The 27,277-nt window shown below is 29.1% G+C and overlaps 2 protein-coding genes across 2 annotated transcripts; one reads left to right on the forward strand and one right to left on the reverse strand.

Moving 5' to 3' along the window:
• The first annotated feature begins 2,375 nt into the window (after nucleotides 1-2,375).
• LOC130966373 (anthranilate synthase beta subunit 2, chloroplastic-like) lies at nucleotides 2,376-5,920 on the forward strand. The gene is made up of 7 exons (XM_057891166.1): nucleotides 2,376-2,703; nucleotides 3,840-3,910; nucleotides 4,204-4,241; nucleotides 4,371-4,481; nucleotides 4,721-4,820; nucleotides 4,941-5,076; nucleotides 5,554-5,920. Exons 1-7 carry the CDS (start codon nucleotides 2,416-2,418, stop codon nucleotides 5,653-5,655), a joined length of 846 nt encoding a protein of 281 aa, XP_057747149.1. The 5' UTR covers nucleotides 2,376-2,415; the 3' UTR covers nucleotides 5,656-5,920.
• A 2,693-nt stretch (nucleotides 5,921-8,613) lies between these two features.
• Nucleotides 8,614-11,252, reverse strand: LOC130969067 (probable xyloglucan endotransglucosylase/hydrolase protein 28). Its single transcript, XM_057894643.1, has 4 exons — nucleotides 10,837-11,252; nucleotides 10,637-10,737; nucleotides 9,891-10,099; nucleotides 8,614-9,407 (listed from the first exon to the last, which is right to left on the reverse strand). The coding sequence occupies exons 1-4, from the start codon at nucleotides 11,024-11,026 to the stop codon at nucleotides 8,903-8,905; spliced, it is 1,005 nt and encodes a 334-aa protein (XP_057750626.1). The 5' UTR covers nucleotides 11,027-11,252; the 3' UTR covers nucleotides 8,614-8,902.
• Between the last annotated feature and the right edge of the window lie 16,025 nt (nucleotides 11,253-27,277).

Here is a 27,277-nt window from a genome sequence, read left to right on the forward strand (position 1 = left end):
AAATAGCGTGTTTTGGATATATATAACAGCCTTTAAAATCTTATTGAAATACTTACTAGCTGTTTTTTTAAACCTACAAAATTTAACTTGTAGACTACGATTTTTCTTGTGATGCACTAAAATCATTGAAATAGTTGCAACTTTTTCTAGTAAACTTACTTGACCATCCTCTCAAAGTCTTTTTTGGACTTGAAGCAACTCACGTAAATTAGCAAAAGTATTTGTGTTCGTTCTCAACACCCAAATACAATTTATATTACATTCACCAATAATACACTCTAATACATCACATCTAATTGATCTACTATTATTTTTCCACCTAGTGATAATTGACCACTACTTCTATTCCTAAAGTACATAAATAATGCAAGAATAAGTGAATAATAAACATCAAATAATCATGTCTCAATCTCATCATTTTGATAAAAACTAACAAATCGTTTAATAATTTTTGAACACTCCATTCCTTTTCATCAGAATAATCATTTTAGATATAATAAGTATAAATATTCAATTTAATCTGTTAAAAACAGAATTAATATATGACCATAGCCCATAAGTTTCTTATCAAAACTATTTTCGTGAAATTAAAATGTTAACCTAAGTTGTTTTCATTCTCAGACTTTTGATTAATTAGCATGTGAAAAAGTGTGTTTGCAAGTTGAAAATAATTAGGCAGACACTCATATTTTTAAAAATATAATATAATAAAATATCAATTATGAAAGAGAAAAAAATATAGTATGTGTAGCTGAAACTGTTTTTTTGATGAATTGGTACGTGTAGCAGTCAACCACGTAAAAAATATTGTCTTGTATTAAAAAAAAAAAATAAAGTTTTCTCAACAAAATAACTAGTTCTTCACGAGCACTCTCATTTTAATAACAAATTCAGTATCTCACTTTTTAATAACACATTGAAGTTATAACAAATTTAGAATAAATAACATATTGATATATAGAATTAATCATAAAAAATTAAATACAGAAAAGATAAACTTCATACAAATAATTAATCACATTGAAAGTAAAAATTAACAAAAAAATGTAAGCAGAAAAAATAAATTCTACAAATATAATTTCATGTAAAACAAATTCTGCAACCAAAACAAAAAATTTAGAAAAGACAAATTTTATATAAATATATAGTATTAGAAGAAAGAGCACCTATAAACTTGAAGAGATAAGAACCCATTAATCCATTAATGACAATAAAAAATTAAAAACGCAAACAAAAAAAAGAAGAAAAGACAAACAAAAAGAAAATAGAAAAGGAGAATCGAACTGAAAAACAACGCATCAAAAACTGCAAATACAGTGGTTACGAAGATGAAGATGCTACAACGACTAACCTAGGTCATAGTGGCTACGAAGACAAGGAGGAGGCAATGGTTCTAGGTGGTGATAGATTCAGTTGAGAAGAATCTCTAATAATTAGATTTACACAAAAAAATAAACTTGAAATTATAAATTTAGAATGAGGGTATTTTTAAAAGAAATTATTAGTAAAATTTCAGTCTCAGTCTTTTAAAATTATAGTCTTTATGTCCATTTTTTTTTGGAGGTATGAAAAGACCGAAATTTTATATTTAAAGTCTAAAATTTTAATTTTAGTATTGGGTTAACAAACATAACATTGAGTCTAGTTTTTTAAATTAAGTCTTAATCCTTCAGAACAAATACTATCTATTAAAGACTAATTTTTTAATGATTAATTTAAATTCTTTTGAGTATAATTTTTTTTTCTAAAAAAATTGATCCAAATAGGCCCTTACATTATGTTTAATTGGAGAAAAAATGAGTGGAAAGAAAATAAATAAAAAATAATACTTTTCCTTATTTGGATACCAAAGAAAATAGAAAGAAAATAAAATTTTTGTATGAGTCACATTAAAAAAATTTTCTTTTTATCACAAATAAAAAAAAATATATTTTTTATATTTTTAATACTATCTTTAGTTATATTATTATTAACAATTATTAATATAAATTTAATTTTAATATATTTTTATAACAGAAATTTATATTTAAACATTATATATATTAGATAAATAATTTATATTAAATATATATAATTATAATATTTTATAATATTTATAAAATATAATAGAACATAAATAAATAAAAATATTTATACTTTATTTATGATAAAAATATTAATATAATTTTATATTATTATGATTTTTTTTATTTTTTAAATAAATTTTTTTTTTTATTCATCCAAACAACACATAAATAATTCCACTATTTCTTCTATTTTTTTTTCCTTTTTTTTTTCTCTAAATTTTTTTCCTTTCATTTTATTTCCTACATCCAAACAAAGTATTAATTTTTATATTTAAGTTTTTGATAATCCGTATCACTGTGCATAACAAAACAGGGCGAGCTTAAAGGAGACAGTGATCGTCCTTGGATCATGGCTACTCCTATGTCACTGTCGCTCTCTCACACTTCATTTCTTCACCAAAACCCTTCTCTCTGTTCCAAACGATCCCAATCCCCCCACTTAACCCTCATTCTCCGGAATCAACCCACTTCATCACTCAGTTTAAGTGTTTCGGCGAAAAGGGATAATGGGGTGGTTTCAAAAGCCACAGGGGGCGTATTGGAATCGAGTTCGAACTCACCCATTTCTGCTAAGAACTCCACCGATCCGATTGTTGTGATTGACAACTATGACAGCTTTACCTATAACCTTTGCCAGGTTCATTATTTTCGCCACTTTTGTAGTGTCTTCTTGATGTTTACAATGATTTGTTTTCGATTACTTTCACTGGTTAGCTTGAGGTGATGATATTTAGGTCATTGGCTCACAGGAATTGACTGATTAGAAGACCTTTAGTTTTTAGATGCTCAATTAATGGAATTTATTTAGAATTCAATGTATTTGGATACAATCGAGTCTAAAACTTCAAATACAATGAGTTTTGCAGGTGCAAAATTTCAAAGTGACATATATTTTGGAACTAGAGGGACTAAGACCACTTCAGTAACAATTGTTCACACTATTTTGTAACATTATTTCCACGGTTTAATTTGAAATTTGGGGATCTTACACTAACATTCCATGGTGTATCACAGCTGTGTCTTGTCATTAATCTTAAAATTTTCTTGTATTCTTGTGGTCATGTTATATCATATCTGCCCTCTGTGTTATATCCATGTTCTTGATCCTCTTGAATTGAGGTGGAAACCAACAATGGCAAATAGTTTGGTGTAGGATTCATATGGATCATTTCTGAACTAAGGTAGCCTAAATTTAATGAAGTAGGGGTGGATTGGTAGTTACAAATTGAATTTCAATTCTGTGTTTCCAATTTTTATTGCCCACTACGGGGATTAGGATGTTGAGGGTTAAAATTGTGAATGGATTGACTGTAAAGACAAAGGAATGAAATGTCCTACTGTTCTATTTCAAACACCACAAATTAATGAGTACGAAAGTATGATTCTAAGGGATTGGTTTGGGTTGCCTACTAGAATCATTATTAGTATGAGAACCCTCTAAGCAATGGGGTGTTCCTTTTACCTTTACTCTATCCACTTAACTCCGCTTGGCTGCATGTATTATGAAAATATGCTTCAGGTTGAATTCCTTTTGCCCTGTTATCTTTTGCTTCATATTAAGATGAACCCTTTTCCAGAAGAGTCATAAAATTTTTGAATTTTGAAATCCCTCTTTGAAGCAAAAGGAATTCAACCTGCAGCTAGGGTTTAGGGTTTGAAATTGGAATGAGGATGAAAGCCTTGTGGAGAATTTACTGTTACACTTGTTCATCTTTTAACTTTTACTGGTTGTGGAAAAACCGTATTCTAACATTGTGTTTATGATATTTGCAGTATATGGGGGAGTTGGGTTTCCAATTTGACGTGTACAGGAATGATGAGTTGACTGTGGAAGAGTTAAAAAAGTAATATTCTTTCTTCTTCTTCTTCTTTCTTTTTTTTTTTTAATGCTTATGCATGTATACCATATTGATATTCATGCTGCAAGTTGTGGGAGCGTAGATATTCATATTCTTAAGGTTCTCAATTTAAGCTATGGTCATTTAAAATTCTATTATTTTTTATTAGGAAAAATCCTAGAGGAGTGCTAATATCACCTGTGATATTCATGCTGCAAGTTGTGGGAGCGTAGATATTCATATTCTTAAGGTTCTCAATTTAAGCTATGGTCATTTAAAATTCTATTATTTTTTATTAGGAAAAATCCTAGAGGAGTGCTAATATCACCTGGCCCAGGTAAGGCTTTTCTTGAATTTTCATTTATCGTCATAGTTTGATGTTTATATATTTGATGAAGAAAATGAATTAATAGAATACAGTCAATACACATATAAGACATATGATACACAATGTTCATCCTTACAGGCACGCCTCAAGATTCTGGAATATCTTTGCAAACTGTACTGGAACTTGGGCCAACTGTTCCTTTGTTTGGTGTATGCATGGGTTTGCAATGCATTGGAGAAGCTTTTGGAGGTGTGTCTTCTAAGATTTCTTCAACCTTTAGCCACCACTGATATATTTGGTGCATATAACTGACAGCAAGATCTCTTTGATAAATTTGTATATTGTTCACATTACATTTTTTTGGTGCAAACATGGCTTTTGGTTTCAGCGCAAGCATCCCCTGTAGTTTAACTTCCATCATTTTCATTTCTTCCCTTTTTCTGGACAGTTGAAATAGGATTAAGACATTATGCCTTTAACCTGTGCAGGGAAAATTGTTCGCTCTCCTCATGGTGTCATGCATGGGAAAAGTTCTTTGGTGTATTATGATGAGAAAGGAGAAGATGGATTATTTGCTGGATTATCAAAGTAGGGATTCATTGATATTATTTATGAAATTCGATTTTTGTATTTTGATTTGTTTGATTTTTTCTATTTTCTATTTTTGAGTTGTGTCATTAGTTGGCCTTACCGCGCTGTTATTTTCAGTCCTTTCTTAGCTGGTAGATATCACAGCCTTGTGATTGAAAAGGAGAGTTTTCCTCATGAAGAACTTGAGGTGACAGCCTGGACTGAGGATGGTCTTATAATGGCAGCTCGTCACAAGAAGTATAAGCATCTACAGGTAACACACTATTCTTTATATGGGGATTTCTTTTGATCAGATCAAGAAAAGATTCATCGCCCTTCTCTTAAATTCAGGAAAATAGTGTAATCTGGTTTTCAATTTTGATATGGAGTTTAGCTGACAGCTTTTGAAATATTTTGAAATTTCATGGACCTGAATTTAGAGTTTGTAGAGATCTTTGTCATCATCACTTTTGTTTAATATGTGTTTCGTTACTATTTTGATGTCTGAGAAGTCAATTTGGGTATAATACACTACAAAGGTACATAGCATGAGTTAATAAATCAGTACGTCTGTGTAGACACTAAGCTGTGCTGCATATTAAAATATAAACTCAATTGAGAATTTGATGTTTGAAAAGGTGAATGTACAAATCAAGAATTTACTCTCTGGCATTGACGGGGTTATTTTGGTTGTTCATGCTTTTATTAACCGGCAATTCTGTGCTAAAGTTTAAGTTCTTCAAAATTGCAGGGTGTGCAGTTTCATCCAGAGAGCATTATAACAGCCGAAGGAAAGGAAATTGTTCGAAATTTTATCAAACTCATTGAGAGAAAGGAGGCTGGTGGTTCATGAAAATGTTTAGTGCTGAATCTTAATGCATTGCAACATTTGTGGTGTGATGACCACATACATGAAAGGGAAAACAGTTTAAGAAATTCATTGGCAAAACTATAAGTTATGATTTTATTAATTAAATGGCAATTAGCAAACATCAGGCTGGAGTGAAATTGATTCATTATACTATAAGCCATCATAAATGTGATTGTTGTAGACCTACAAATTTGGCGTTACTAATAAATATAAAAGTTGTAGAACCTTGTTGTGATTTATGTGAGAATCTCTTTCCAAGTTGGCTATAGTTTATGAGGATCTTTATTTTCATTCTCTACCATATGGTTGAGTAGTGATTCTGTGGCATGTTATCTTCTGAATTATTAGTTTTATCATGTGGCTCTAGTGAGGGATGAAGATAACACACTCTTTTTCATGGTTGACTTACTTGACTTTTGCCTCACCCTCCCTCCACTTCAGACCTGGTTGGCACCCAACACAAATGCTCTATGATTCTATTCCATGCTTTTTAGTTTTTATTATTAGTTAACTGCTTTTTATTGTTATCTAAACAATGCAAAATTAAATAAAAGTGTCAGCTGTTTCTCTCTCGAGTCTTGAATTAACAATTTAATATTCTGAAAATTTTAACCTACTTGTTCATATCAGAAGCTCAATTCTCTTTTTAAGTTCTCAATTATTTACAATTTTATTTTTGGTTATGTTATTGGTTCTAATCACAGGCTGAACCGAATAACAATATTTTAAATCCTTTTATTATGGCAACATAAGTGAAAAAAAAAATAATTAATAAAAAATAGAATATAAGCAAAGACATGTTTAGAGTTGTGTCAGGGTTTATGTTTGTTGTTAAAGGTGAAGCCAAGAACAAGAATATTAAACATTAGATTCGCCCGTTACAAAAACATGCACCCAAATTGGTCGGTCTCGATTCAGAATTTCACTATGTCGTTTTCTGCTTATGTTTAGATTCCCCCTATTATTTATTATATAGTACAAAGTTATTTATCTTTTCTTAAATAATGTGTCTAAACAAGAAAAACTGAACTCACATGGTAGGTTTAGTCCTAATTTTTTCTTCTCACAAGGGGTGTTAATGTCTATGCACCCCATAAATGTTTAATCAAAAGAGAATAACATGAACAAAATATCATGTTATGTTATGGCCTCAATTTCAGGAAAGTAATTTGTTGAATGCAAACTGTTTTTGTCTCCAATCACATCATCTTTTTGGTCGTGGTTTTAGCTTTTAGGCCCTGTGAAGTGTGAAGGGGCAACTTTAACATGGAAATTTCGTTTTCGAACGATAATAACGGGATTTGATTATTTCTCAGGTTAATTCCTAATGGCAATAAAGTCAAATTGAGGTTGATTATTGAGGTAATGTCTTTTTCCTCTTCGGCATGCAACCTGTCTAGTATATATTCAAGGTTCTAGTGTCCCATATTACTTTTTGAATTTTGACCTATTCCAGACCTATCGTCTAGTATTTATCTATTTTCAATGCTATTTCCCCTAAATTCGGTGCTGGTCATGACTAATAATATAGACGGTAATATTACACAGACAATAAAAAATAAGTTTAAAATAGTTTTAAATTTATTTTATTAAATATTTATTAATTCTAACAAGGTGAAGTCGAATTCAGGTGAAGTTGATATCTAAGAGCTGTTAGATAAAAATTTAGTCAAATTAATCAAATAATCTAACGACTCTCAGGTATTAACTTCATGTGAAGTCGACTCCACTTAAGTTTCTACCTTCTAACAATAATTAATAAATACTAATATTTTTGTTATCAAATATTTCCGTTATTGGTGTTCATGTAACACTTTTTAAGGCTTTTTTTTTCTCAAAAGAAAAAGAAAAGAAAAAAGCTATACGTATTTTTTTAGTTGCCACTATGAAATTTTAATTGATTATGGTATACCTTTTCCTTTCTTAATAATGAAGAGTGTAAAGAAATTAGGTGTGTTCCCTATTTTATTTTTTACGAAAGTAATGTGAACGTATTGATGTTCAATTGAAAAGCTTGAGTTATGATTATTTGACCTTTTTGATACGTGACTATTCTTTAAACTAAGCTAGAAATCAATTCAAACACATTCAATTGAAGTCGTGGAGTGGAGTAATAATTAGTTTTCTTATTTTCTAGGAAAGCTTATTCCCAAATATAATCGAAACTTACGGATATAATTATACAAACTACAAAGTAGAAACCAATCAGGTTTGTAAAAGTAGTGTGTATTAGTTGGTTACTTGTGCCATAATTATAATCTAACTCAAATACGAGATGACATGTTTTAACACACAGTTTGTTGATGGAAAGATATTTTCAATATATGTTAGGTAGGGAAATTAACTGAGATTCATTGCTTTTAGCAGAGGCTTAGTTGGCAACTTGGGCAAAGGCATGCAAAAAAAGTGTTCACATAATTTACCTGTGTCCATGGAGTGCAAGTTGCAACATATTTTAAAATTTAAGATACAGTTGTATATGCTCTTGAAATTTCTACACAAGCAAGCTCAATTTCAACATATTAATTAATGTCCAATTTTTGTATGTACAATGAACAACTCAACCACTATGTTGAAATTTGCAACCCAATCCACTTACTAGAAGAACAAAACATGAGAAAGAACAAGCCAAGACAGAAAATTTTGGTCACATCTAAGTAGAAGTCCCATTAAACTGACCAGTCTCAACACCTCTGCTGTATTCATTTGTCACGTTCACCTTCCTTGACTTTGGATTCCAATTACAAAGATGTACCATATTTAATCTCCATAAGGTGACAAATATGACCCCATATACTATAACACACTATCATCATGGGACAAAAATTAATACTACAATTTGAGGGTCAATACAGCACTAGTTCTTTATATATATTTGATTTGATTAGCAGTGTTGAAAGAAAAGATTCATACCTAATACTGAATAAATAAATAAATAACTGATGCTAAATAAATAATTTATTGAAACCCTCAAGTATGGTCTAAATACAGAGAAATCAACAGATATATCAATTTGTAAAGCATAAGAGACATGAATGACAGTACCTGGGAACCTAAAGGTATGAAACTATACACATACCCCACCAACAAGAACCATATCAAAACTATCATATTTGGAACTCTATGCCTCTCTTTCTCTCTCTATACACCAAAAAGAAAAAGAAAAAAAAATCAACCCAGGTAATCAAACTGAATCAATGAAAATGTTATCACCATGTGGAATCCTCTCTCAAAATGCAGCAGCTTCTTCTGCCTGGCTCCCTCTGCTGCGATAATGTCGCTTTCCGTGGCGGCGCCGGCCACCACCGAATGTCACAGGGTCGAATTTTCTCAGCCTCTCAGCTTCTTGGGGATTAATAACACACTCTGATGGAGGGACTTTGTATCTGACTTTGTCATAACAGTAAGAGTATGTCATGTGCTTCTTCCTGAAGTTCTCCATCTTGATTCTTTGTGCTGGTGTGACACCAGTAGGAACTGCTTTGGAAGTTTGAGCATTGTCACACTTGGCTTCATGTTCAATGGGATCGACCGCACAACCGTGCAAGACAAGATCAGAGAACTCGGCGACATAGGGTGCATACTTGTAATTCACTCTGTATTTGCCTCCATTGGTTGCCCAATCAGATGCGTCCCATATTGTCGCGTACAAAGTCATAGGTTTAGAAGGGAAGTCACCTCCCATAGATTCCGTCCGCTTAATTTCCCTAATAGGAACATTATCTACATAAAATCTGCACAAGGAATAGGAACGTAGAATCAGAGAACAAGTAAACATTAGCCAAAACTAGAAACATGCTTGAAAAAGCACAAAATCCATTATGATTCTGTTATATCTCACAAAGAAACCGCCATCTAGTAACTAAGGAAAAAAAACATTAGTAGCCAACCAAGGATACATGCAATTTAAGCAATATTTGAATAAAATTATTAGTGATATTTGCTTAAACCATGTTTTGATTAAACAAAACAGGGGATTTCGTAAACAAGACCAAAAAAATAAAGACATGTTTGAACAAAACCCGGTCAATCCAACAACAGAAACCATGAAGACACTACTTGAAAAACAAGAAGACAATAGAGTAAGAAAATCCAGTAAGAACGATGAAAACAAAACAAACTACTATAACAAAAAAAGTTGTGTTTGTGTAGTATATAAAATACCAAAAAGAACCAAATATGGTATGGTAGGGAATCAGATATATAGATATGCTTACATGATCTGAGAATCAGTCCAGAGAATACTGTACTGATGGAAATCCTCAGCAGGATCGAACCAGAGGCCATATCTTTCCTCCCTGCCAATGCTTGTACTTCCATTGCCATAAACATTGGTCTGAATCCTCCAGTCTTTGCCTCTTATATTCCCCAAGAACTCAAAGTCTATTTCATCATGGTTGTTCTGGAACATGTCACCATTTGACATCTACACACAGATAATATTATGAAATAAATTAACCTTTTTATTCCTTTCTTTCAGATAAGTTAAAACACTGACATCATCGGTTCAACATTCAAACAAGCAATTCAACTCCATTCAAGTAAAAATAAATAAAAATTGAACTTGGTTTGAAAAATTCTAAATCTTTATCAATATCTAGTGATGACGTTGAGGTTGAAGAAAATGAAAATGAAGTTGAAACTTGAAAGTTATCTTGATGTACTACTATACATTACATCATTGGAAAAAAAATCTGCAAACATGCTTCAAGGATCCTATGAGTGAACTCCTGAGAGGTGTTTGGATCATGTTCATAGCGTTACATATCATGTAATGAACCAGAGAAGAAATGGAAAAAAGAAGACAAAATCCTCCCTTTACCGATGATGGATGATTAAGTTTCTAGAATAGGATAAAACGAGTAAAATTAACAGGAGGGAAAAAAGCAGTTTTTTTTTCAAAAATAGAAAGAAAAAGATAGAACCTTGAATTAACGAGGAGTTAGAGGCAGCGATTACTCACATAAAAGGCAACCACAACCCCAGCGGTGTAGTCAGCAGGTAGCTTAATGGAAGCACTGAAATATCCATGGAGGTAAAGATCATGAGACACGAATCCAGAACCTACAAAAACCGAAAAGGTGAAGACTTTGGCCTGTTAAAAAAATCAAAGGAAAGAAGAAGAAGGAACAGTTGATTTAAAGATTTGAGAGAAAGAAGAACCTGTTCTCTCATCGAGTGAAAGATGGACGGTTTTGCCATCCCTGTGAATGACCAAGTTGTTATCCCCAAACAAGGGTGCGTATCCTTCATCGAAGGGTATGATAGGCAATAAGTTTGTTGATGAAGCAGAAGGCGCAGCAAAAAATAGTAGACACAAAAAGAACGTGACCAACCCTCCTCCCAATCCCATCTTTCTTCTTCTCTTTTGCGTTGTTGTTCAGAGTGTGTAGAAGATTATATAAGAAAGAACGGTGATGAAGAAGAAGAAGAGAGAGAGAGAGAGTGAAAGAAGGGGTTTGGAATATGTGTCTACAGCTAGAAACGATAGAGAGAGCCGAAAAGGGGTTTTGTTTGTTTGAGAGGAAGACACTCCCAAACCATCCTCTTTTTATTGGAGACACTTCGTTACCTCTCTTCAAATGTTACATAACTTTATTATTCATTATTCTTCTTTTGAGTTTTGTTAATTACTATTTAAGGAACAGTCCATAGATCAGTAGCTAATCTTTTATAAATCTTACTTTAGTGTATAATTTTGACTCCTATTTTTTTCTTTTCTTAAATTAGCAATCTTACGTACTCCAGTAAATATTGTTATTTTAGATTCATACTTAATACTTAATTAACAATAATTTATATTCATATTTTTAAAAATTTATATATAAAAATTTGGAATATTTGTTATTGTGAAAAAATTATAGTATTTTAAGTGCTTCAAAATAATTAGAGATATGTCTCAAATGTTTTTAGAACATGTCTCAACATTTTATTTATTTATTTCTCAGTTAAGGTATACTCTGCTAGATTAAAAATTCGGCAACTAAAAAACGTACTAATATAAAATTAATTAAAGTAAATACATGTAGATGGAGAAACCGAGGAAGAGTCTTGAGTGATGATGACAAAGGCTTAAACACGTGACTCTGTTTCTTTTTGCAACGTATTTGTTCTGTTTTTCTCCACCTGCAAACGTATCGGTTCTTTTTTTCTCCACCTCCTCATCTATTCGCCCATTCCTATCTCAACATTTTATTTATTTATTTCTCAGTTAAAGTATATTCTATTAGATTAAAAATTCGGCAATTAAAAAACGTACTCATATAAAATTTATTAAAGTAAATACATGTAGACGGAAGAATTGAGGAAGAGTCTTGAGTGATGATGACAAAGACTTAAACACGCGGCTTTGTTTTTTTGCAATGTATTTATTCTGTTTTTCTTTACCTGCAAATGTATCCGTTCTATTTTCCTCCACCTCCTCACCTATTCGTCCATTCCTATCTTCTAAATCAATTTTAAAATGTTCTTGCAGGAAAATCAAAGTCATTACACGTAACTATATATAAGCTTATTTAATATTATTAATTAAATTTTCTTTTACAAAAAAATGCAAATTTAAGTTTTTAATATACTTAGTTATATATTTATCAAAATGAAAACATTAATATCCATTTTAATATTAACCGAACCCATTATTTATTAAATATATTTTTTTGTTACAAGTTTACAACAACTCAATATTATCCAAGATAGACTGATACAAATTTATTGGTATGCTCTCTACCGAATCTCCGTCACCTAGGTTATGTTTATTTTTAGAAATATGATAAAACGTGGTATTGAGATAGAAACAATGTAACAAAGATATTAAAAATTATTTTTTATATATTGTATTTAGATATGATATATAAGACACTAATATAATATTTAGTATTATATTTGAATACACATGAATAAGACTAAAATAATTATGTAATTCCAAATTTTTTACATTAAATATAAACTAATTTAATAAAAAATAAGAGTACATAGGAGCACGGACAAAACTTAAAAAAAATATTTAAAGAGGCCACAAATTTTAATAAAAATATATATAATAATATTTATATTAAAATAAAATTTATAAATATAATTATTTTATTTTTAAATTTATTATTAATATATCGAAATACATATAGTTAAGATTAACAAAAAAAATAAATTTAAATTTGATTAATAAAAATTTTTGTTTAGGTTAATAAGTTAAATTAATTTTAAATAAAAAATTAATTTAAAAAAAATCCATTTTTATATGAAAAAAATTAATTTTTGCATAATAAAATTATTTTTGCATATAAAAATCTATTTTTATTTAGAAAACTAATTTTTTATCCAAAAACTAATTTTTCTTTTTAAAAAATTGATTTTTCTTTAAATTATATAAAATTAATTACAACTTATAAATTATTTTTTAATATTTTCAAAGATCAATTTTACTTTTGATAATATTTATTTTTTAAAAATTTTAAGATTAATTATTTTTATTATTATTTTTATTACAAATAAAATAATATAATACAAGGTTAAAATGATATTGAAGTAAAAATGATAATAATGAAAGAATTATCTACCCCAATAAAAAATTCTACACAAAAAAAAAAGAGAGTATCTGATAAAGAAAAAGATAAAAAAAAAACAGAAAAAAAAAGTATCTCTCTAAGAACAAACGCAATAAAAAATGAAAAGGGATAATAGTAAAATAATAAAAAATATCTATAAATAAAAAATAAACAAAATTTATAAAAAAATACGTGTCCATTCTTTTAAATTTTGTATTTATCATTATTTTTGATAAAAAAAATAAATACAAAAATATAAAAATTTATCTTAAAAATAATGTGTTTAATATTCATGTTTTTATTTTCAAATACTTTTTAAATATATATTATCCATATATTTATATCATGCCTCCAAAAATAAATACTACCTTATAATTTGCATCCTCTTCTTTTATCTACACCTCATATTTCCTAGATACAAATTTTAATTGCGGTACTTTATGAATTCATCAAATATCTTTGTAGCGTGAAATTTTAAATTAAAATAAAGAAGAGAGACCATTATTACTTGCGGTGGACATTGGCCTATAATGGTTTAAAATGAAATTCAATAAAAGGATTAAAAACAAAACTCTGAAGACTAGGGATAAAGTGTTAAAAAATCCATAATAACAAAAGCACGAATGACAAATAAAAGCAGAGGACGCCAGAGCAGTAACCAATCCATAAGAGAAAAATATAAATAAGAATGATCAAGGCCGAGATGGGTAATCATATTCTAGCAACTTTTGTACAGAAAAAGGATAACCCCTTTAATAAAATTCCATCTTTTTACTATATTTCAAAGGCAAGTAAATACGTATAAAGTTAAACGGGGAAGTTACACTATATTAGAAGTTGCAATCTCTATATTTTTGCATACACATAATTCTAATTCTAATAATTTATTTTTAGAGTTCATTTTATTGTGTATATATACTTCTTTTTTGTATATTTTATATACAAGAAACTAAACATTTATTATAAAAGTTAAATATATATGACTTGTAAAAAAGATTTTTTTTAAGTAGACCTTTTTTAATAGTAAATGACTAATTTTATTCCTTTTAATAACACTTAAATTATTATTTATTTTTAAAAGTCATACATGTTTATTTCTCTCTATAACGAATGTTGTAAATTTCTAATTTCTATGTAAAACAAATGTTTACTAAATAGAATAAAATCTACACAAAGAGCGGGGAACACCAAAACCTTGTTCTTCTTGTTTATATACTACTTAAATATGAATTGTTTGGCGTTTTTTCAGATTATGTGTGATATATTAAAACCATTTATGAAAAAACTACACTAATAAAATTAATTAAATAATGAAATTATCTTTGATGTATGTAAATGATCAATTTATTTGGTAAATTTAATTAAAAAAATAATAAATTTTTCCCTAATAAGATTTATTGTGAAAAGTATTTACTTTCAATGTACAAATAATATATTTCTTTATATAATTATTTAATTAAATTTATATATTTAAATATTTTAAATTACAAATTATTTTCAATAATTAATTTTAATAATATAACAATACACAATTGAATATCTGTATAAAAATAGTTTATATTATGGTAGACAAAAATTAAATACTTTTTATAAATAAAAATTTTTGTTCTATTGATATAAACTTCCGTTCATACTTTTGGTATATCAGCAATCAGCTTCCAAGTATTGAAAGACATTAATACCCTCGTGTGCCTGCACACTTCTATGGATCAAAGTTATCAAACCACGTGTCAATATGCGAAAATAAGTGTAATAGGAGCAAGAGCATTAAATGAACGAAAAATGAGAATTGCGTAGGCCAGCGTTCGAAAATTCGGCGCCCATGACCCCAGTGATTATCCCACGCGGCTCTCACGTGACAATCAATTTTCCAGCAGCGTAGAACTTGGCGCGCCCCCAATCAAAACGCATGATTCTTTACAACTATATTAAAACATTTATCTAATTAAAAAAAAGATAAAAAATTGCATTCAAATGAATTTACTATGACCATTACAAATATATTATCTAAATATCTATCAATATTTTTATTAAAAATTTAAGAAAATGATTAATAGGTGTAGTGTTATTGATAACTTGATATGTAGGATGATTAGCTCGATGTGAATGAGAACAATTTTTTATATTTGATTCTTAGTGTTTTATATTATTTACTCATTTATATTTTCAGCACTTAAAATTTTAAATATATATTACTTTGAATATAAAATATATTTAAAACAAAATTTTGTTAAATTAAAAATGAGATTAAAAAAAAGGGGATGAATAGTTTAGTATACTAAATTTGATTGATAGATGTGAATAATTGACCATTGTAATGCCGTTGTCTTGTTTTGCCAAATATATGTCATATCAACCCCTGATTCTCATTCTAATGGCCAAGTTGCAACTTGGTGCTTCACAGCTGACGTGACACGCTGTCCGGCTGTCCCCTTCCGCCTCCACCTCACCACTCACCACCCTCAAGTAGCCGTTGCCCCCCGTACTTAACGCCGTCACTCATGCACCGCCTCTCTCTCTTTCAATCCATTTAACGTTCGTCCCCATTGCCGTTACCTTTTCGCAACTCATCGCTTAGCGGGACCCACATTTCACGCGCATAAAATAAACTATTTTCCCCTTTTATTTACTCCTTGATCCTTTTCTATTAGAAAATAGAACAATAGTAATTACAAAGTTTTAAAAAGTAGATTTGGCTAGGGTGAAAAGTTGTCCTTTTTCTTTCCACTTCATTGAGAAACGAGCGCTTTTGTGGGGAAGGAACCATGAGGGAACGGTGTCGTTTGTTTACAATGAAATGGCGCATTTTAGACCGCGCGAACACCAAGTCCCTAAGCTACGCTGTGAGTGACCAGTGCTTGGGGATGGGAAAATGGGATCTTCGCACTGGATCCCAAGCCGCATAGTTGATGACGCTGTATTGGGTGGATGCCGTGCACGTGAGTTTTGGTGGTTATCCCTAGGGTAGTCAATCCCAGCCGTTCATCTCCCTACTATGATCATTACTCATTAGTACTATTAAAACAAACAAATCATTATTCACCGAAATCATCTTCTTCTTGCAGTAATTTCTATTTTCTAATAAATAAAAATATCATATTAAATATATACTCCAATTCCAAATAATTATTCTAGTATTGAAGGAGAGAAATTCAGAAATATTGATTATAAAAAAAATAAAAAATTATTTAAGAGGAAATATATCATGCATATGTTTGTTCTAGTATGTGACAATAGAGAGATGATATTCCAACGGTTGCTCGTTGGGTTTTGATTAGGTGAGGTGAATTATTGTAGCAGAAACTGAAGACACATTAATATTGTTGACTGCCAAATAGGAGCAGCAGCAGACCAACAGGAGCATGGGGGTCTCTGAAATATTCTACTCAGCATACTAGTTAATGAAATATATTTGGACCGTTACAGAAAATAAAATAAATACACCTTAATCTGTTTATAATCATGCATGATTGCTTCTAATTAATAAACTCAAGAGTTATCAATGCTATTTGCTGGCAATTTACGATAACACTTGCATGTGATAACGTATACATTAACAACGATATTGTTCATTTGAGGTTTGGTAAAATAATAAAGTAAATAATTAATTATTTTTAAATTAAAATAATTAAATATATATTTTATAAAAGTTATAAATTTAATGGTGCGTGAGTAATTTTTTATTTTACTAAATTTCTCATTTTAAAATATTTAAATTCATAAAAAAAAGCAATATGTACGATATCTTGAAAATCAGAGGATAAATTATATTTTTTTTATATTAATGCATCGTACAATAAATTTAATTATGTATTTATTTAACACATTAAATAGATCTTTTGATATATTTTAGTTGAATATGAATATCATCTTTGAATTCACCGTTAACTAATTTATTTATTATATTATTTTTATTATTATAAAAATATAAAAGTTTGATAAATATTTATGTAATAATTTTTTAGTACATTTAACACATGTTTTAAAGTTTGTTTTTATCTAAACTTTAACAATAAGTTAAATTGATTAAAATAATTATTTGATTCTTTAAAAGTGTATAGAATAAATCTAATATGATAATAAAAAATAATTTATCCTTTAATTTTTAAAAGATATCCTATCATTTTTATCAAAATAAAATAAGAATAATATTAGATAATCAACAAAATTTATTTATTTTTAGCCAATATTTGACCAACACTTTAAATTCTAAATACTAAATTATTGATCCTAAATTTTAATTGTATAAAAGTAAGATTTTGACAAGGTGTTGATTAATATTGATATAAATTATTAATTTCCTAATATTTTTCATAAAATAAATATAAAAAATTAATTTTTATATATTAAATATTTTAATTTAAAATTATTTTTTAAATCATTACTTTAAAAAAATTTAAAATTTATGATTAAAATTTAAAATTAATATTCCGTATGTTAAAATTTAAAATAAAAAATAATTTTATAAAAAATGACTAATATTACCAAAGACTTAATTAATTACAGAATTATTGACATATAATAATGTTTGGAAATTAAAAAGGGAGTCACGGACAGATTAGTGGGGTAGTGGCAAGTTGGGTGTTGGAGGACCGTTCAAGGGCACGTGAGGGAGAGAGATTGTGATTTGTGAGTGACACAAAGGTAAAAACAATAATGGGGAGGGATATTTTTGTCCTTCAATGAGAATCTAGGTTCAGAAGTTTCAATACTACTTTGGTTTGGTTTCCTGCCTCTTGGAGGAAGAAAATGCCAAACAAGAAATGTAGCGCACAAGCACAGCGTTAAGGCCATGTTTGGCTGCGCTCTCCAAGGTGGGTCTTTCGGTTCGGGTTGGCTTCAAGTGGATGATGGGCCGCAAAATTAGGGGGGAATGGGGTCCGCTAGTGTATCTTTGCCACGTGTCACGGCTAATGAGCTTAAAGTGCCACGTCAGAAGGAACTCTCTCTCTCTCTCTATCTCTTTTTCTACGACTCACGGATCGCGGCATCTTTTATTTGCGTGCTTCAGTTTCAGCCATTCGGTTTCAGGCGGGGGTACTTGGCCGGCGGATTTATCTAATTTAAATTTGACCTTAAATATATACCGAACTTATTCTTTTATTTTAATTTAATTATAAATTCGATAAAATTTATATACATTTGGATTATAATTATATTGAATAAAAATTAAATAAAAAATTAAGTCTTTACTCATAATTTAATGCACTTTTATATTTTTTTTTTGTGTCATAATTATTTTTATTAAAAATGAATAAATTAATTTATAACTAATATTACACAATATTAATTAAAAAATACAAATTCATAATAAAATGTATTATGTTTTAAAATATTAATATAAAAAAACTTTTAAGTTTTTAATAATTATTTTAAATCATAAAATTCACTTAAAAATATAATAAATATAAATTTTAAAATTAAAATATAATTATAAATCAATACTAATAACATTAAATATATAAATTATATACAAATAATACAAAAATATTATATATTAGTCTAAAATTTTATATTTTTTAAATACAAAACAATAATTTTAAAATATATATCCTTACCAAGTTAGATCGAGTGACTCGAATTATAGTCCAACTCGATTAAAGTATTATTCTTAGTGTTATTTTTTGTCTTTAAATCAAATTTGAGCCATTTTAAATCTGGACTAATATATGCAAAAAATACTTCGAATTTAGACCTGACCGAGCAGTGTACACACCCTAATTTCCAGGTATTATTTTGTGGTTTTGGGTGTATTGAACGTTATCCCTCACCCATTGGTAACGCCGAAAATAAATTATTAAAAGTAAAAAATAATAATAAATGGGGTTTATCCATCATCACATGTGGTCTGTGGCCAACCATAACCAATCCTCATACAGAAGTTAATTGTGCACTTCTTTAATTCCTCAAACACCCCTATAATATATATGTTGTGTTTGACTTTGATACCCCCACCTATACTAGCTTTTTAAATGTTACAAAAGCAATTTCTTTATTCATTAAAACGTTACAAAGTTACATTATAGTATTGGACCATTTTTTTCCCTTCTGGAGCTAGCTATTTCTCATAAGATTCATGAATACTAGCTTAACCTTTTGTGACAGATATATAAATTTTAATGGCAATATATAGTATTATAATCATTATTTCTTTTAATTAATTAATTTAACTTTTTGTGAAAATTACATATTTATTATAATTATATGTTATAATGGCAAATTAATTATAAGATTTTTGTGATCATTGAACAAAAATTTTATCAATAAATGTTAAATTGTCACTAAAATTCTTCAATGAGAAAACATAGGATGATTGATATTCTCATTATTAGTAAATGTTTAAGAACTATTTTATGTTTGATGGCAATAAAAAAGCGGAGCTACATGCGAAGAAGTTAAGGTATATATATGGCTGGTGAAATTTAAAGCCTAAGCTAAGGTAGCTTCACGAGATGTACTTAAATTATTTGAAAGGTAAGGTTAGGTTGAGTTGAGTTGCAGGGTCAAATTAAAGCATTGTTGCCATGCATGCACACATGCTTTGAATAACATATACATAACACATAAAGTGGTTGCCCCATGAAGCCATATATATTACCTTCTTTCTCAATGTCAAGCAACATTATTGTATCACATTATTAGAACAAAAACCAATTATTACGTTTTTTTATTTTTTATTTAATCTAATATTCACTTTGCTTTATCAAACATGATTTTGTTGCGTTGGATTATATTGTAGATGCTCTTGTTTTCAAAATATATAACATCTACAACAATATATCGATCCACAAAAATCTTTTTTAATATACTCTATTTGTGTACAAGTAATATATATATATATTTTTTTTGGAGAAATTTGTTTTTAAATTACATGCCTAAAACAACTATGATTAGTATTTATGAACCGAGAGAATAGTATCTTTTTGATAAAATAATATAATAATAAATAAATAAAACAATTAGCAAAAGATTCGGGTTAGACCATTCATTGGCCTGCTAAAACAATAATATTATAAACTAATAATGCATGGATAAAAAAAGTTTAATTATGCTATTGATTTTTTTAATTTTATTAAATTTTTAATTAAATATTTATTTTTTAATTGAATTTTTATATTATTTTTAATTTTATAATTAAAAATTTTTTTGTAAAAAAATATTAAAATTAATTAAATATTTTTTCACAAATTGAAGATCTTTATAATTAAGAATCTAATTAGATCTTTAATATAAAAAAATTAATTATAAAATTAAAAATAGTGTAAAGATCCCATTAAAAATAAAAATATAAAAATCTAATTACAAATTTAATAAAATTAATTAAACCAATTAAAAATAATATCATATTTCTGATAAAATTAAAGTATAACCGAACAATCAACCAAATTAAAATAACTGAAAGTCTGGCAGTTTTTGTGGCCATCAAACAATTTCTTAACTGAAAGAAATGGTTTATTATCCATGAAGAGTGGAATAGGATGTCTGTTAATTATAATTACGATAGTTGCTGCTTATTACACTTTATGAGCAACATGCCAATCAGGATTACTCGCCTGAATCTACGCCAATGGAGATCTGGATACAAATTTTCGATGGTCAAAATATGAAACCTTTTTTGCTATCTATTTTTCAAAACATCACCACAAACATTTCATTTTTCTCTTCACAAGAGGATTATGAATATTTTACTTTTATAAGGTTCTATCCAAATTCACACTTTTAGTTAACTTCAAGTTTTGATCACACAGGTTGCCGTTTTAAATGAATTTGGATACTCTAAATTTTGAATTTTCACTTCAGAAAATAAAGTATGATTTTTTATAAAATAAATAAAAAAACACACTTTATTTTTTATAATAAAATTTAAAATTTAAAAAATTTAAATCTATTTTAATTAAGAAAAAAAATAAGAAAATGAAGCGCTATATACATAAGAATAAGTGTACTCTTTACCGTCTAAATATATTTTTGGTGTATACAACTGCATTGGAAGTTGGAACATTCATAACTTTATGGCTAAGCATCCATAGTTTCTATCTGAAATGGTTATTATTCTTAATATTTGATTATAGTAAGTAGAAAAATTACAGCTGAAGTAATGGGCAATCAACTTATATATAATAATTATTAGCATTACGTAGATACCACATAAAGAAAAAAGAAACAGTATTGGTCGATTTTATCTCGATCGCTCGCTCTCTAATCATTTATGGGTAATATAAATATCTTTGGCTAAATCAAATATTAAGAAGAGAAATATTAAAAAATCAGTAAAATTTATTATTTTTAATTAAATAATATTTAAAAATATAGACAAAAAATATATTATTAAATTATTAAACTAAAAAAATTAAATTAAAAATATTTATAAAAAAAAATAAATTTTACTAATTTTTTTTTAAAGTTTGATTACCTTCCACAATAAGCAACTAAACAAGAATAATAAGCCGAAGGATCCATGTGGTGCATCTTAGATAACGGTGAATAGTCTAAAACCTACACAAAATTGTGCCCTGTTTTCCCAACACCAAGATCCTAGACAACGTGGCACATACATTATTATGCCTTATTACAATAAGTTATGTCTTTCCTATATAATTTGTTTGTATAATTGCATTCGTCGATGATATTATTTGTTGCCATTCATTTAACCCCAAAATAGAATCATTGGTAGCATTCATCACCAAGAAGAACATGCTCCCTTCACCTACATGTATTTTCCAACAAGCTAATTAAGCGACTCAAACAAAAAGCATATATATAATAAAAATAGAGTATAATATATACACATAGATGCATAAAGCTAATTAATTAAGCAGGATATAACATAATAAATTCAAATACTATTTGTCTTTGGTTAACGAGAATTCATTAAAAAATTTTATAATACTAAAAAAATAATATTTAAAATTATCTTATATAATATAATATCTATAATTTTATATATATAATTGTTCATATCTGACCCAAAATTAGGGCTCAGATCCAAATAAATCCAAAAATGTCCAATCTAAAGATTGGCTTTCGCTATCTACTGACGTCCTTAGAAGAGGTCGGATTCAATATAAACTCCACTCCAAAAAAGTTGGACTCGAATGATAGTTGGCAAATAACACTTATTTAAATAAGTAACTGACCCTAAAACTTGCTTAACCCCTTGCTGACTTAAATATCGGAGTGTCTTTACAGGTACCACCCCATTTTTTCACATACACAAGTCGGACGGAGGCTCCCAACGCAAACCAAGTTGGAGACCCTTTCTTCTTGACGCTTGGGCCAATCTTTCAAACCCGGTCTACCAATCTCAGGTTACTCACATAACAATAATATTTAACGTTACATATTTATTATATTTAAATTTATATAATTATTTTAATGATAATTAATAAATAAAATAATTTTAAACTATTTAAATTAATTTATTTCATTGTTTTTCAAATATTATTGTAAAAAATTTTAGAAAGCAACTTTCGGTGCTGTAAAAAATGGTGTATATGAAGAAGTCAAAGATTGTGAGCTTTTATGCTGTAGCCCGTGCTATTATGTTTTGTATGTATATGCATATATACATTGGCATGTGCGACAAAATATATTTAAGAGGAATTGAAGTAATAATAATTCATAAATATACCAGTTTGGAATATTGGAAAAGTCAAATATTTTATATATATAGTTGATTACACATGTTTATTATTCCAACTGCTGAGAATGTGTCTTTAAAATGTACAATGTATATGTTTCAATATTTAAGAAAAGAGTAGTGCTAGGAAGTCAATGGCCTAAACGTACAATGTGTACAATGGGCTAAATCAGAATGAAAGCAATTAAGTTAAAGTAGAGGAAAATAAAAGAAAAAAGAAAAAAATATGATATGTATGTTAGAAAGGCAACATGCAAGTTCATAATGTATAGTATAGTTTAACATGTATACCTATTTATATGTATATGATATGACACTCAATACATATGTGATTAGATTCAAGTATACTCGATGATCAAGAAAATCACATATCCAAAACGATCGAGGCCAGAAAGGAGATAACAATGTCTCTAGAACGTGGTTCCATTCATGGTGGGGCTATAGTATTTCAGGAACGAGAATAAAAATACTAATGTATGTAGGGCCTCATCACATCATTTATTCCCGACATGCCAAACACAAAACATAAAATAATTAAAAAAGAAATCGAAGATCCAACTCACCATCGAGGCCACCCCTTCTCTCTCTATCATGCATTTGTGGGTTTTGTAAATTGGCAAACGGTTTCGCTAGACAAATAAGTTGTATTCTCGATCGGTTCATAGAGAAAAAAAAAATCTATTATAAATTATCCTCTTAAAAATTTTATTTTTAACTTTTACATTTTAATCATTCACTTTCTAATTCTTTTATCGATGCATATTCCCTCTTCAAATTTTTACTCTGCCGTTGGTCCTGCCTCACTAATCATTCTCTGCGTTGTCGAACTTTTTCTCTATAAAAAATGTCGGTTTAAAATAAAAATAACATAACTAATAAAATGAACATTTAACAAATTTCATTGTATCTACTTAAATTCAATCTAAATTAATTAAATATTCACCTTAGAATAAAAATAACTATCCACATATCTAATAAAATAAATATCTAACAAAATTTATTATATCTATTTAAATCAAATTCATATATTTATTTTTTCTGCAAATGGAATGTTTGTTCTTAATGAGAATCGTATTCGGAAAAAGAGAAGAAGAGGAGGAAGAATAAGAGGAGGAGAACAACGACGGCGGAGAGAGGATGACGACGAGACAGCAGCGCCGCCCAAGAATAACGAGATAGCAGCAATGGCACCTGTGGAACGCAAGATAGCTGCAGTGGCACATGTGGAATGCGCGCGACGAGATGAACGGATTGATGGCTCCATCGATGGTTCACTCTCCAACGGTTTTTACCGAGAATTACGGTGCTTCGGAACGACAAACCGGCACGATGCAGCAGCAACTCCATGAGAGGGGGCGCGACAGCACAGCAACATCGCCAAAAAAGAGTGGTGCGAAAATAACGACAGTAATGAATAAGCGGCTGGGTGGGAGGCGTGTTGGGTTGAGTGCCAAAGGGAGAGACGCATCGAGCTGACCGGTGGAGGTGGAGAGGCGTGTCGGACAGAGCAGCGAAAGGAAGGATCGTCAGGATGAATGACGAGACGCATCGAACTGACCGGTGGAGGTGGAGAGGCGTGTCGGACAGAGCAGCGAAAGGAAGGATCGTCAGGATGAATGACGATGTTAGTGAAAGAGGGGGAGGAGGATTGAGATGGAATAAAAACATAATGTGATGTTATATTTGGACGATATTATGATGCCTAATCTTAATAATTTAAATTCAAAAATTCATTATTCTAATAAATTAAAAATCTGATTTTAATAATTAATTTAATTTTCTTTTTTTAAACTGATGTTCACATTGTTGAATATTATATTATTTACCTACAAATTCTATTATTCTAGTATCACTACTATTATTATATTATCAATGTATTACTATTAGTCTTTATATATTAAAAATAAATGATAATAATGATATTAATAAGAATAAAAAATAAAATTTGAGATTAACCAAGATGTTATGTATGTTATACTAAATTCAAAGTGTCGTGAGTTTAACTCTACTCTTTTTGTTTTAGATTATTATATATAATTAAAAAAGATTGTACACATGCTCTCTTATAAGTCAATTATATATTATCAAAATGACACTATATTTCTCTTTATTTATAAATTATACACTCTTCTCTTTTATAAAATTAAAATAATATATACTTTAACTTTTTTTTCTTAATTAAAATATCCATATAAATAAATGAGAGTATCATTTAGATATCTCATTGGAGAGAAATGACATTTTCTCTACTATATTATAATATTCCTTGCTTATATCCCAAGTTTAATGATTGATTCTATCTATACACATCAATATGCACCAATAAGCCACCCAATGGCATCACATACACAATATTTAATTGATAATGGTAGTTTTTTTTTTCTCTCTTCTCATTAAACATAAATGGAGACCCATGGATGATGGATGGGGGCAGTTTCCACAAGAGGGCCTTTAATTGCTCCTACAAAGAAGAAGGTTGGATTTATGGTGGGGATATACGGAATTTCGTTTGAAGAATTGCGCAATATATTGGTATGGTTGGGGAATTAAAGCATATATGTGGACCTTGATTGGGGTAGGCTAACATAGTATATGTTGTATGCCAATGTGGTTAATTATTAAGTTGGGTCCATTCTGTATCATCAAAGTTGAAAGATAGAAGGGTCTTATCTGCTGAGTAGACATAATATATATGGTTTCCACACGTTGTTATATGGCGCTGGCAATGGTCACCCGAATCACCCCATCCCTCAACTTCAACTTCTACGTTTTCAATGTTTATAAACAATGTTTACATGTTAAACTGCTCCGATCCGTCACTAGTGAGTTTAATTTTGATAGACTGATGATATTATAAAATGTTTTATATTCCGATGTTTTAGATGATCATTCAAATGGTCATTGTAAAAAAATGTACTTTACACTAAGGCTGTGTTTGTTTACAGGATACTGAGACAGAGACTGAGACACAAAATCGTGTTTGGCAGAAGAGATATGAACAGGAACAATATGTCTAGAGACATTGAATTAATGTATTTTGTGTCCATTCTAATAGGAAGGACACGGAGACACTAACAAGGGACACAACATATTTTTTATTTTTTCTTTCATTATTCTTGTTCATTTTTTATAATTACAATTTTTATTGTTATATTTTTCATCTCAAATTTTTTTAATAAAAAAAATGAGAATAAATTAAATTTTTACAATTTGTTCTAATTTATCACCAAACAGAGTACAAGAACACAAAATTTTGTGTTTCTGTCAGGGTTTTGTCTTATCCTATTAGTGTCTTGTCTTATCCTGTTCTTAGAAACAAACACAGCCTAACAATGCATCAAAATTAAATTTATATATACATATCAATTGATAAGATGTTTGAAAAACAGTTATTATTTACACATCACACGCTAAAAAGTAATAATAATTGAAATTTAAAGGGCATCATCTGAAAGAGTTATTGCAATAGCCGAAAGTGATCCACATAACATTAATTGAAATTGAAATTGAAATTGAATGGTGTGCAAATGAAGATACAGTGAGAGGATCAGATGTGAAGAACGTCATTTTCTTACACAACTGTCAGAGGCAAGAATTTGATAGTGAGATGAGAATGATCCAAAATAACCCTGGTGGCTCTTTTTTATGAACATGACAAAGAGGTTGATATGGTTGCATAAATAAATAACTGGCACCACCACAACACAAAATGCCTATACTCATGCGTCTGTTTCTTGATTTGTGACGTACTATATATGTATTCTCTACTATATGGTTTCTGGGGTCTACCACTCTCATTCGCTATATAAATCTATCACCCACCTTTCTTATCCTCCAATTCTAATTAACTCGCGCACAGTCTCACATATATTATGCCTTAAATGGATGTTCACTAATTACATGCACATATACATATCACTATCATATTTTAATTTGCCATTTATAGCTTCAAGATATGTGGTAGTTAAACGGTTGTTGCTCACATGCTATGCTTTTACATTTCGCACAATATTGGGAATGGAAACTCTTAGTTTTATATTGTAAACGCTTATGAATTTCCAAAAGAATATGCAGTGTATCCATATTAAATATGACTATATAAACGTGCATCGCAAGTTTATGTAAGACCCCTTACATTGATATCCAAAAATAAACATGAGTTAACCTAGAATCAGATTTCTATGCCACTCAGACAACTAGATGGCCAATAGAATATGGCGCCAAGCCTGAAGATAATTACTTAGGAGTAATACAGAAGTAAGGTGATTGAAGCAAATGTCTCGATCTGAGTATTGTATAAAATATAAACCCATAAGCACCCTATGTTTTTATTTGGCAATATCATGCACATAAAAAATTATTTTAAAAGAATCTAGCGATAATTACCAGAGACTTAAGAACTCAAACTAATTGCTGCTGATGT

The sequence above is a fragment of the Arachis stenosperma genome, chromosome 3 (assembly GCF_014773155.1).
Source record: "Arachis stenosperma cultivar V10309 chromosome 3, arast.V10309.gnm1.PFL2, whole genome shotgun sequence".
NCBI lineage: Eukaryota > Viridiplantae > Streptophyta > Magnoliopsida > Fabales > Fabaceae > Arachis > Arachis stenosperma.

Bases quoted from the DNA above. Each gene is read 5' to 3' on its own strand.
- LOC130966373 (XM_057891166.1), top strand. From the start codon at position 2,416: ATGGCTACTCCTATGTCACTGTCGCTCTCTCACACTTCATTTCTTCAC. The intron at 2,704-3,839 runs GTTCATTATTTT...TGATATTTGCAG, and splicing joins TTACCTATAACCTTTGCCAG to TATATGGGGGAGTTGGGTTT. The intron at 4,821-4,940 runs GTAGGGATTCAT...TGTTATTTTCAG, and splicing joins TTATTTGCTGGATTATCAAA to TCCTTTCTTAGCTGGTAGAT.
- LOC130969067 (XM_057894643.1), bottom strand. From the start codon at position 11,026: ATGGGATTGGGAGGAGGGTTGGTCACGTTCTTTTTGTGTCTACTATTT. The intron at 10,100-10,636 runs GTGAGTAATCGC...ATCTGTGTGTAG, and splicing joins GGGTTGTGGTTGCCTTTTAT to ATGTCAAATGGTGACATGTT. The intron at 9,408-9,890 runs GTAAGCATATCT...TTCCTTGTGCAG, and splicing joins TGGACTGATTCTCAGATCAT to ATTTTATGTAGATAATGTTC.